A 12,937-nucleotide genomic window follows, 5' to 3' on the forward strand; every position below is an offset into this window, starting at 1 on the left:
AATGAGAAATACCTATACAGAATCTGCTGCAGACTGCATGAGATCCTGAGATTTACTTGTGAATTTATTTGCAACACCATTTTGTTTACCATGGTATCACAATCTCATGATCAGTGGGCAGAAAAACTATTATTTAGTCTTATTTTGCTGGTACTTTATTGTAAACAGTGCCTAAGTAATAAGAAATCCTGTGTTTTTGATGCATGCCTTACATTATTATCTGAATCACTAAATTTTCCATTTGACAAAAGCATTGAAGTTGGTGGCTGCTGTGAGACTTATGAAGCAGCGGAATGATGTCAGCCCTCCCCAGGCTGAGGTTTCTATGCGACAGACATAGGATTCCTGTGTCAGCTCTTTAAACTCAGAGCTGTTAAAGGAATAAACATCCTTTGCTTTCAAAATTCCCAAATTTAACTTGGAAAGCAGTATCTCTAATCGAGAGACTTGGTGGAGAATGTCTTCCTATGGGTTAATTTAAATCAGTTAAATAAATGTGAATGTTGGTTAAGGAATGGAAGTTACTAGTCATTTAGGTGTATGTTTTAAATACTTTTTTCTCTTTGATTTTTAAAAATGCACCAGATTAGTGCAAAGGCTGAATTTTATTGCACATATTCATTCAATGCTGATAAATCAATGTCCAATATATTAATGAAAGTATCAATGCCCAGTTAATGGCTGATGGAAGAGGCCTTTCTACTGTTTGTGGTGAGAGTATAAAGGTCAAGTTCAAGCAACAGTGACCCCAGGAAGCACTTCCTGCAGTAAGGGCATGTGCCTGTTTCTTCACTCTCAAGCTATCTCAAGGATCAGTAATTTTCAATTTAAAAAAACTTTGTTTTTAAAAATGAACCTGTTTGAACACAGGTTTTGTCTATTGCGAATGCTATCGAATACTGTTGGCGTCATCCCCGTGTACAGGTGGCATTGAGCAGTGCCTTTGGGGGGACTGCATATGACTCTTTTCAGGGGCAGGCCTTGCGGGTATGAGACTGAGGCTGCCTTAGACCTCACTCAGAACCTCCCGCCTTTCTCTCATTTATGTGCTGCAGGCCCAGGCTATGGAGAAGGTAAGGCTGGGAGCTGCCACTGGCCTATCCTCTAACGGGGGTGTGATGTAGACAGGTTCACACCTAACAGATTTGCTGATATTTCTTGTTCAGACCAAAACAACAAAGTAATTCAGTTGTTTTTATTCTCACTAGACACCAAGCCGGAAAACTTCCCCTTTAATGTATCTTGTTTATCTTTCTAAACACAGACTATCACGGGAAGAGGGACTAGACTTCTTGTTTTATTTGGAGCCAGAAAAAAAAATTTCATTTTGGAGAATACAATGCAATTCTTAAGTAGTTTGATGATGAAAGGGAAGGGGAAATCTGAAATCTATCTGCAGAGGGGATTGTGGTGATGAGGTCTTTCAGTCCTGCACGTATAAAGCACAGTTCTTGTTGAAGCCTCAGATAGTTGGGTGACTCAGGCATAATTATACTTTAATAAAGGTAGTGTTTGCAGCACAAATTGAATATATCATCAAATTGTTGTCTTATTAGATGAGGGAATTTTATTTTTCATGACGGTGGATTTAGATGACCTTACTGCAAACCTTTCTTTACTGTTGGTGGAGATTGGTGGTTAAAAGCATTTATCTCCTGGAGGTTAGGGGTTGAGTGCAGCTTATAAACAAGGACAAACAGGTGTGATCTTCATTTCCATAGAACAGTTTTTGTTGCTCTATGAAGTTTTTTTCCCTTGCTTCTGACTGCTGGATGGTAATGACGGGGGCAGTCTTGTGAATTCCACGTTAAAGACAGAAGAATGGGTTCTTAATTTAGGTAAATTGTTTCAAAATTCCCTGCCTTTAACATCTTCCATTTCCTGTGGCATGAGGGGAGAGTAACTCCTGCCTTCTATATCTGGAACATAACTGAGGGTCTCTTTGAGATAGCAGCTGGCATATCGCTAAGTAACAGTACATGCTAGTGTAGTGAAAGGAGTTCCAAGTGACTGAATCCTGGCCCTGCCCCGTGTTGCTGGAGGGGGCTTCCTCCCTCCTCATCACCTCCTTGTCCGAGTGACCTCATGGAAACCCCTGGCATTTGCAGTACCTTGTTGGTCTTTCTATCTACATGTTTATTCTATCATAACGGGAGGCCTCAAGTCATATTCATCTGTTTAACCGTCTTCCACTTTCTGGGCCACAGTGGGAGATGAAAAGATCTTTCACTGGTCAAAGAAGATGCCAGGCTGCTTTCTCACATCAAGTGTCTGTGTTGACAGCACTGTCCACTGAAAAGACACATGCACACAGGGTCAAAGCCACTGCCATCCTTTATGGAGCCAGCAAGCCTTGACCATATCCACAAGAGCCCTGCTAAGGTCTAAAGGGGAGATGTGCACCAATGGGAGACCAAAGTCAAATAAATCTCATACTCCCGTGGCCCCCGGGTATGGTGCTAGAACATTTAGTGCAGGGCAGATGCTTGCTTTTCTCCACGACTGGAAGATCAGGCTATCAAAGGTGACAAGTCCCGAATCACCACTGCTCTGATCATGCTGCAACTACGTTAACTGCAGATTTATGCTAGAATCGTCCCCTGGCATGGCGGCTCAGGTGTCTACGATGCCCATTCCCAGCCTAGTCTACATCTGAGGCAGAACTCAGAGGAACCCAGCAGGTCCAGCTTTCTTTAGTGCTTGAGAGAAAAGCACGGCCTCACTGGCCCCAGCCTATGGGAATTGCGCTGTCCGTGGTGCTGACGAGAACCTTACTACAGAGACTGTGTCTGTCATTCCTTAGATGGCTTTTAAGATTTTTCTCTTTATTGATTTCGAGCGACTGGCTAATGGTGCCTCTTGATATAGTTTATTTATATTCTTGGCTTTTGGACTCTTTAATCTATTCGTTTGTAATCTTCATTAAATTTTGAATACTAAATCATATTCCTTCAACTCTTTCCTTTCTCCTCTTGCTCCTTTATTCCTTCTCTCATCTGGGGCTGCAACTATGTGATTATCAGGCCCACTGATGCCTACTGATGGTCTTGCTTTTTCTTTTTCTCTTGGCTTTTCATTTTGGATAGTTTCTATCGCCTTCAAGTTCATTAACCTTTTCTATGGTAATGTCTAATTTGCTGTTAATTGCATCCCAAATATTTCCATGGCTGACACTATATTTCAATTCTATAAATTTTAGTTGCTTCCTTTATATATTTCTATATTTCCATTTAACTTTCTGAACTTGAGAATGCAGTTATAAATAATTTCATGCCTGCTAGTTCCAACATCTCTGTCAATTTTGAGCCAGTTTCTCATTATAGATTATATTTTCCCCTTTGCTTGATAAAAGGGTAATTTTCAAATGAATACTAGATACCTTTAATTTGTTGGGTGCTGGGAATTCTTGTATTCAGGAATGTAGTTCTTATTCATAGTCTGTATAGGGACACAGAATACAGTCCATTTATTTGGCAACTGTTGTTCCTTTTGGGTCTTAGTTTTAAGACTTGGTAGGAAAGACTACAGCATGGTTAGTCAAGGGCTAATTATTATTTACATGGAAGCAAGTTGCTTCTTCATATGCTACCATAAGGCCCATAAATTATGAGGTTTTCTTGTCTGACACCTGGAGACACACACTACACTCACCCCTTGTAAGGGGTAAAGTTCACTGTCTCCTGTAATTTCAGAACACCTTCCCCAGCTGTGGACATTTTCCTGAAGCATGTGCTGATAGCTCATGAATGTCAAGGGGGAATCCTCTTCACACCTCCACTTTTCTATGTCAGACTTTCCTCTCAGGTATTCTGACCTATGAGCTCCAGTCACTGTGGTTTCCCGATTCCCAGCGGGATCTTGTAAGTGCAGTGGGTCTGTAGGCTTCATGGGTTCTCCATCCTCCTGCTATGGCTTTCTGCCCTTCAAAGTAGTGATCTAGGAATCTTCATTTCCTGTTTTCTCAAATTCTTTACCCTTCATTGACTATTTTCACAAAGTCTTTAAAAGAAGACTAATCTTATAAAAAAAAACCCACTGCTTCATATATTCTGATTTGTAATTATCGTCTTCTTTCTCAAAGGAAGTTCAACTCAGCATCTCGATTGGAAGTGAAGTTCTTCTGCTTCAGAAGTTTCTACAACTTCTGAATGGAGATTCATAACTTAGGATTTCAGAAATCAGATTGTCCAATGATAAAGATGAAGCCAATGCCAAGCTGTAAAAAATAGGTATACCTTACAGTGTGTTTGGGTGTGGATATTGTTTGTAATGCATATAATTTTGGGGCCAATACTGCCTCCTGGATGACAAGAAATTGCTAGGGTTGTGACTTGGTTATGGGCACGGTCCTTCCCATCTTCTGCTAACTGGGAGGGGTCTTTCTTGTCCTGCTTCAGGCTTGTTGTATGGCCTCTGAGTGTACCATTCCTAGGAACTTGCTATTTGGGCAAAGACCTTGGAGAACACAGTGCTTTTCCTTCTGGCCTGATTTTTACCCATTATGCATAATGGTTCACGCCCCATTTCCACCACAATCTTTCAAAACTCTGTTTCTTTGCATTTAAACCTTATGCTTTGCCTCACATCATTAACTGGGACAAAGCCAGTTCACTTTATCTTAATGTCAAATGATGATTCTTCCTTTTATTAGCTGCATCCACTCATCTGCCTTGGTTTACTTTCATCATGATGTGCTGTCCGCTAACCTAGGCCAAATTCAGCATCCTTCTCAAGACTGCTGTCTCGGACCCTACAGGTAAGTCTGATGTCCCAGTTCTTTCACATATTTTATTCAGTTAGATCACACAATCAGAGATCCTGTTTCTTTCCTCCCTATGTCTTTGTTGCTGTCATGTCATTTAACTGAATATACACGTTATTATCTAAGCATCTTAAAATTATTTCTAATTTTCAAAATAAATGGTCAGACAACATTGAGAATAGCCATAATCCAGTTGTAAAATTGATTATATTCAGTTATCTAAGATGTTTGTTTTGTTAGCTAGCACAGATGTATTTCTACAGTTGAAGCCCTGGATTTTCATAAAGCTCAATTACAGTGGAAATAATCCGTAAATGGGAGCTGAAGAGCATTCCATCACATTTCAGAAATCTTCAAACTACTTTCAGTTGATTTAATATTCTGCAACAAACAACATCACCACACTGTAAATGAGAAAAAGGTAACTGAAGTCCGTGCCAGCTATGAAAAATATTTATCACTTTGCTTCTGCATAATGCCATTATCTTCTTCTGATGCTCATAACCAAGTAATGAGTATTTTAAAGTTTAAAAACGTGTTAGAGCCATTATGAAGATCTAGTTTGCTACTCAATTTGTCATAGAAAAAGAGTGTTGCAGTCTCTTCTCATAAAAGGAAGTTATTGTTTCAGCCGATGAGGTCCATAAAAAGTTGCCTCCATGCAAAATTCGGGTGTTTTACCTCCACATTTCTGTTTTTGTTGGGCCATAAAAAGTTAAGGACACTAAAGAAATACCACTCAATTTTGACAGATGCTATAAAAACACATTCTCTGAACTCTGAATTTCCAATGGAAACTCTGTCACCGAGAACGTCTGTACTGTTGTCCATTGTAAATCAGGATTTTAATTATTGTAAACTTTTCTTAAAACTATCTTTTTAAAATCAATTTTTATTTTTTGTTGGTACCTGTTTACAATACACAGGGATTCACTTTTTTATGTGTGGAGTTGGTACATGAAATTATGGTTTTTAAAGTAAGAATTTCTTCACTTGGCTTGGGTTTGACTCACTGTCAATCTTCTTGAAATTATAATAATTTATTAGTATTTGGCTTAATCAAAATCTTCAATTTTCTCTAAAAATTTCAGCTTCATTGCCATGCAATATAGTAAATTAATAAATTATACCATAGTTGGAGCTACTGTGATTGCCTTCTCTACAAGCTTGCTTATTTGTATTTTGTCAAGAAAACTCTCATGTAGATATGTATATATTTACAAATATATAGAAATACTTGTTAGCAATCTCCATTTGCCTAGGATTATTAGGTAAGTGAGGCTTATAATAAGACCACCATCCTAAGTGTCAAAATTCAACTTTGGTCACTGGGATATAAATGTTTCTAAAATGCTATTTTTCAAAACTTACTAGTAATAATTCAATATTTTCTTGGTGACAGGTCAGCATTATGACTGTTAATATAGCAGATACGGAACAGCCAGGACACTGAATGACCTCTGCTACTTTTTGTTCTTTAATCCATATATTTACTTAAAAATAATTCTTCTTTCTTTTTTCTATCCAGGTAGCGACTCTAGCTTCTAGTACATTTTAGGTATATTATGTCTGCTTAGAAGTGATATTCCTTGCATTTTCTCATTTGTGACCTAAAATCTAAGGCAAGCTGGGGAATCCAAGGTCAGAGCTACTAAACTGTCCCTAACACTGGACAGCTCTGTGAGGCTGACTTTGGCTCTTCCAGGGCCCTCTGCCTCTTTCTCAGCAGTCTCTACTTGTTCTAGAAAAATTTACCAACACCCTCTGGATATGCAGGCATGAGCTCCATGCTGGGGGTAACTGTATTGGCCTAAAATTCAACTTTCTGTGCTAAAAGCACCCAGCAGGATGTTATTGCCAGAAAGAGCAATCATCACACTTGTCCATATCTGGCATTATATAACCCAAAGTAGAACAGCATTTGAAAAAAAAGGCCAAAGACTTAAAAACCTATCGTTTTCCTACTCCTCATACCTAAAATGAAGACATATCTCAGCAGCTATCCCAGCTGGCCTGGCTGTCCTAAGACCCAGTGCTGGTGACTGACACAGGACATTTACTATCGTGACCCCCAGGGCTGCACAGTGCTGCAGAAATCCTGAGCCTGCTGGAAAACCCGACTCCAGACCCAGAAAAGACTGTGCTTCTCCTATGACTCCTTCCTATCACCTTTATATTATATATTACGCTTCCATCAGAACGAAAGACCCAAGTAAAGGGCCATACAATGTGAGCATCTGAGGATAGCCTGTCTGTAATATGTGATACTAAGTCCTGGCTGACCAGTAGACATTTGTAGATGAAGAGATGCTTAAGTTAATATTGGTGCTTGGGTGGTTTTTGCTAAGCAAAGCACATGGGCAAATAGTGGGGATACAAAGAGATAATAAGTGAGGCAACTTAGGTTCATGAGGGCTTAGGCACGAGACTCCCTTGCAGGGAGCAGTCTCGTCAGCTCTGCAAGGACCTGTGGTGCAGACGAAGGAACAGATGGGTAACTGCTGACACTTGCTTTGAATCTGGTGCTGGGGAGGGAGCAGTTCTTTAACCTCACACTCACTAGCCGTTGTTTTGCACACCTCTGGTGCTGTGAATTGCTTCCTGTGTGGCTTTGGTTTCAGACGTTTTATTTTTAACCCCAAGTCTGACTGTTACTTTTGGAACAGATGGAATGCAGAGATTAAAAGCTGGGCTCTTAAGTCACCATTTTCTAGGGGCCAAAGGCATTGCTTCATTTTTAAATTGTCATCATGAAGGACCAAGTACATCTCAAGGAATATTGTACCTGGTAAAATAACGGACCATGTCTCCAGGTGGTATGCTTGACGTGCCACCATCAAATGTGGGTCCGAATCAGCCCAGAGCTCACTTTTCCATGACAGTCTATCGAGTGACACGAAGCAGGGGAGAGGGGTGGGACCACATACGGTGACAACCCACTGGGCTCACATCTGGCTCAGGTCCTTGTACCCTGTGTGGTGGCAGACCTCTATGAGGCAGAGTGAGGCAGCATGGTACTGATCTCTGTTCAAAGATGATAAGGTAAGCCTGTGAGGCGACACTGATGTCCTGAACAGGCAGAGCCTTGGTTTGATGTGGGATAGGAGGCAAAGCTCCCTAGAACTAAGTGAAGCCGAGAGGGACCTGAGATCTAAGTTCTCTTTCAAAGAAGTGATTTCCAGGACGACCTCTTCTTGGTGATTTAAGGTCACACACCCGCCTGCTGGGAGTCTGCTTTTAAAACTTTTTTCACCAATCTGGTTGAAAAGCAAGAGATTTCTTCACTTCCAGCCCCCAAATACTTTGGGAAATCATGGGGAAGACTTAGGTTCGGGAAGGAAAGGGACAGTGGGTGCCTCCTTGGGACAGAAGTCTGCCCATGCATCAGCAGCTGGCTCCACAGACTGTCAGGGGCTGGGCCCGAGAGCTGGGAAGATGCGGCTGAGACAGGAGGCAGAGCTGTGCCTTGGACAGCAGCACTGGAAACAAAAAATGACCCAGAGACAGAGAGGGGGAGAAGGCCACCATGGAAAGGTGTAAGCAGAAGGGCGTGTGCAGCTAAACAATACCGAGGCCCGGCTGCGTGACAGTGTGGCTCTGAGCTTCTGACAATCATCTGCGGACACGTGTCAACATTAACACCACTTCGAAGAGGATCAATGTCGCAGAAAAGAGTGATTTGTGAGCATTCGAGATCCTGAGCTTTGGTAGTAAATGGATGGAACACGATGGCAGAAAGAAAAACTTTTTCTGTTTTCTGTTGACATTTCCCCCATGTGTCCTCCTCCTTCTAACAGCAGGCACACTTGCTTATGTGACAGGATCTCAGTGACTGTACTTGGGACTTCTTTGTTAAGGTGAATCCCTTCCACCCAAGCTAAAGGCTCTGAGGGGTTCTGTGAAAATCACCGAGAAATGGTGTAGGTTTATGAAGACGTAGAGGAACGGGCTCTCTTAATTCCTTAAGTTAATACTGGTGCTTGGGTGGTTTTTGCTAAGCAAAGCACATGGGCAAATAGTGGGGGTACAAAGATATAATAAGTGAGGGCTTAGGCACGAGACCCCCTTGCAGGGAGCAGTCTCCTCAGCTCTGCAAAGACCTGTGGTGCAGACGAAGGAACAGATGGGTAACTGCTGACACTCGCTTTGAATCTGGTGGCTTTAGTGTCTTTGCCAAAGTTAACAATAATTTTTTTTCTTTTTAAGCTATAACTTGAAAATGCAAAGGGTGGTCTTCTTTTGGGACTGGAACCTAGTGTAACATGAGAAGTATTCACAGGGGTTTTATACAGGATGTCTGCAGACCCACTTCCTCGACAGCGCACAGGAGGGCCTGCCTCAACAACAGCAGCCAATCCCAGCCAGCCTGAAAGTGAAGTAGCCCAGCTCTCCACACAGAGTGGCAGGCATTTTACAGATTTCCCAGGCCTATCCTCTCGTCTATTCCTCCGGGTTCTTGATGCTCTTGAAGGACCCTCGAGACCATAAAAAGAAGTGACACCTTTCTAAGACCAAAGACTCAAGCTTCCCCCCCTCTACCATCCTGAAATTCTTTATCAGAATGCATTTCTCACAGCTATGCTTGTATCACACCCTAAAGACTCACTCATCTCATTGTTCCAGATCTCTTTCATATTGCAATGAACCAGCCGTACCTTCCAGCTCCCTGCAGCCAAGTTCTGCAGGGCGCCTGCTGCCCCTTCCAGCGTGTCTGGGTTTGAGCACTCAGAGAGCAGCGTGAGGTAGGGTTTGACTATGGATGGGTGCCACAGCATCTGGATTCCTTTTGGTGGCTCTGCACAGTCTGGAAGAGGTCCTACTCCATCCCACTGGTGGAAGAAAAACGAGAGAGTAAACACCTTTAACACCCTCACACTTTCGGTGCAGCCCTGCGCACACATCCCAGGCACACATCCCAACAGGTGGGGCATCAGCGGCATGGAGGGTCAGTAGTTACGGGGACCACGCGGGCTGGAGAGCCCTTCTGGCCAGGGGGAGCTTGTGACGGAGGCGGGGTGGGCAGGAGCAGGGGCAGAAGCGGCTGTAACCAGGAGCTGAAGGGGATATGCTAACACACTGGCCACGGGAAAGTGAGTGTGGAGAGGGATTAGGCGCTGGGTAGGAGGAGGCTAGAGATCAGGGAGGCATCTTTCAGGAACAGCGCACATCAGCTGTGGCACAGGAGCTGCCAGCAACAAAATGCCTTTGCTCCTGATGTCGGACTATGATCACTCATGTACAATTCCATACGTGTAATTGTGATAATTCCTACATAATTTGTAAGCTGCCTATTTGCTTGACTTTGAACACCATCATTACTTCCAAAAATCAAATGACAAAATGAATGAAGGACGGAACATTGCTTTGGTTTATTAGATGCGCGGACGTGAGCCACAGGCAAGGGTAGATTATTCAGTGATCTATTTGCTCTGAATTGAATATAATGAATAATGGGAGAATATGTAATTAAAAATTAATTACACATAATTTCTAAAATTACAGCTTAGAGGCACAAAAGAATAAGCACACCATTAAAAATAACAGTTATGAGGACTTTAGCAAGTTGGACAAATGATAACAATAAAAGTTAAATGAACAAAGTAAGATGTGAAGCAGTTTGAGAGCTTGCGCATTATCGTAAAAAACCCACAATAATCATGAAAATGCATCACTGAAATGTTTTCCTTTTTCTCTATATTTTAAAATTTATCGTTATGATTTTAAGAATCATAAAAACTGATATGATTCTGATCTTTGATTACATAAAGCTTTTCTCTGTTGTAAAACTAAAGAAAATGAATATGAGAGAAATAAAATATATTATATGTTTAAGAAAAATATATCCAAATTCACTTCTGAGAAAAATCGTAATAAAACAAGACAATGTTTTATAATTTTAAGGTGGGAATACTAAACTATTTAGCTTACTTGTCATCATTAATAATTTAAGTATAATATAAATGATAGATCTATATAGATTATATATATATGCAGGTGTATGTAAATGTGGGAAATGTGAAAACAAAACTATATTTGACAATCTAAATTCTTTAACTCTGAAAATTTCAGAAAAATTCTGGAAATTCTGGAAAACTCTGGAAAAAATCTGGGCTTGCCTCCTCCAACACAAAAATGAAAATGGTACCAGAGATACTATAAAGCTATTTAACTGCCACAAAAAAATTTCAAGAATTTCATTGTTTATCTTCCCAGAGAAAAATTTAGAATGTCCTCTTCTCAATTATAAAACAGCTTAGTTTCCATGCTGTGGTCAGATTCTAGACATCCCATTCAAGGGCCTCGTCACGACTTGTCACTCAATCTCCTCTGTGTAATGAGGACACTTGGTGTCTGAGGCTTCCTGCTCCTGTACCAAACCCTCATCTCACCCACTCAGCGACAACTCCGCACCTGTGAACAGCCTCTCTACTGAGGAAGCCAGAGCCTCTCTTTCAAACATTAAAACCAAATTGGAAGCGAATCAGCAACGTCACACTGCACCTGGCTCATTATCTGCAACTTATTCACTGCTCTGCGCAGAGAGACAGCATTGGGGAAATGGTAACAAGTCATTCTGTGGCTCTGTCAGGCTGGAAGATGACGCAGTAGCAGTCCTGGCTTCTCCAAGGAAACCAGTTGCACGGGCGAGGTTTTGGGCTCATGTAATAAGAAACAGAAAAGACGTTTCACCTAGCTTTTGTTCATTTCATTTTCTATTTTGTCATCTCCTTCAACGTGGAAACTGCTGTTTTCATATAAACATCCAAATACTATCCTGAAAAAGCAGAATATGATATTTCAGCTCAACACGAATGAGATTTCCAGTGTGCAGGCTGATGTGACAGGAGGCTGTGGACAGAGGTAGAAATGGGGCACTCAATGCGAAGTGACAGCTGACGTGGGGGAGCGGGGGATGCTGGGCATCTCATCATTTACTGGGCATTGTCCTGGACTTTTCTAACTCATGTGCAATATTCAGGACAATAAACTGAAAGCAAATTTTCCTCTGCTTTGCGGGTCATCAATATAACTCTTTGCTACTTTTGATTACAATCACTTCTTAAAGGTAAGGAATGAATCTGAAGGAAACAGAGGCACAACCGATGATATGACTATTGATCACCTTTGAAGGCAGCTAGGGATGCAGTTCAAAGAGGATTCTCTGATATTTGAGGACACTGACGGCACCCTCCCATGCTAATCCTGAGAAAAAGAATCACTGCAAAGCCCGCCAGTGTATCTGACATGTATCTAGGTGCTTTATTCAAAATATTATTGATTTTATTTGGGGGAGGTATCAATGATCCATGAAAAAGAGATTCTCATCAATGAAAATGGTTGGAAATGGTCCTGAAGCATTAACATGAACATAAGGATTTTGTCCTTTGAAAAACAAAAGGATTATGGTGAAAGCAGGGCTGACTGGTATAGGTGAAATGACTCTGTACAAGCGACACTTTTCTTTTTGTTTTTCATCCTATTTTTCCCATTTATTTATTTGGTATTGAGTATGAAGCTTAGGGTCTTCACACTGAGCTGTATTCACAGTCTTTTTTATTTTTCCCATATAGATACAGGGTCTTGCTAAGTCTCTGAACTTTCCAAGCTGGTCTCAAAATTGCCATCCTCCTGCCTCAGTCTTGTAGAGCACAGTGATTAGAAACATGCCTCATCACACAGAGCTCACAGGCAAACTTCTCATGTTGTTTTCTAAGGGAGGACTCATGAGAAACTGTGCAATGTGCAACTCTTGTACCATAGAGAAACAATTCATTTATAAAGTTAAATATCGGATACTTTGCATCTAACATTTCTAAAATGCTGGGTCACTGAAGGAAAGCACATAGTGGAAAAACGTTTGACACACAAAAAATGCCAACTACCCAGCTCCTTAGTCTTTCAGAACATAGGACTATGTTCATAAACCCTTCGCAAACTCTATTCCTGACTCTATCTTGAGGACATAGTACCAAAAATCCTTTAAGAGTATGAAATACGAAAATGACAGCAGCAACATATTATGGTGTCAGGAGACAGAGATTTCTATTTTACAAAGAACATGGTCCAACTAAAGAAAACAAAGTATTTACAGGAAACCAACAAGGGCAGATTAGTAGAATACCTCTTGTTCTGCTCTGAACTAGCCTACAAGTGGCCCCAGTCTCTGGACTTCAA

General features: G+C 41.2%; 1 protein-coding gene across 7 annotated transcripts in view; it reads right to left on the reverse strand.

The window, feature by feature from the left end:
• Ctnnd2 (catenin delta 2) overlaps positions 1-12,937 on the reverse strand; it is an 813,816-nt gene that overhangs the window by 96,681 nt on the left and 704,198 nt on the right. For all 7 annotated transcript variants that reach the window (XM_063257972.1, XM_063257971.1, XM_063257974.1 and 4 more), the window contains one exon: positions 9,418-9,591. In XM_063257972.1, coding sequence (XP_063114042.1) covers positions 9,418-9,591 — 174 coding nt within the window. The remainder of the gene's footprint in view (positions 1-9,417; positions 9,592-12,937) is intronic.

This window comes from Cavia porcellus, unplaced genomic scaffold (genome assembly GCF_034190915.1).
Source record: "Cavia porcellus strain 051 isolate PalLab524CR breed Dunkin Hartley unplaced genomic scaffold, mCavPor4.1 scaffold_11, whole genome shotgun sequence".
Lineage (NCBI taxonomy): Eukaryota > Metazoa > Chordata > Mammalia > Rodentia > Caviidae > Cavia > Cavia porcellus.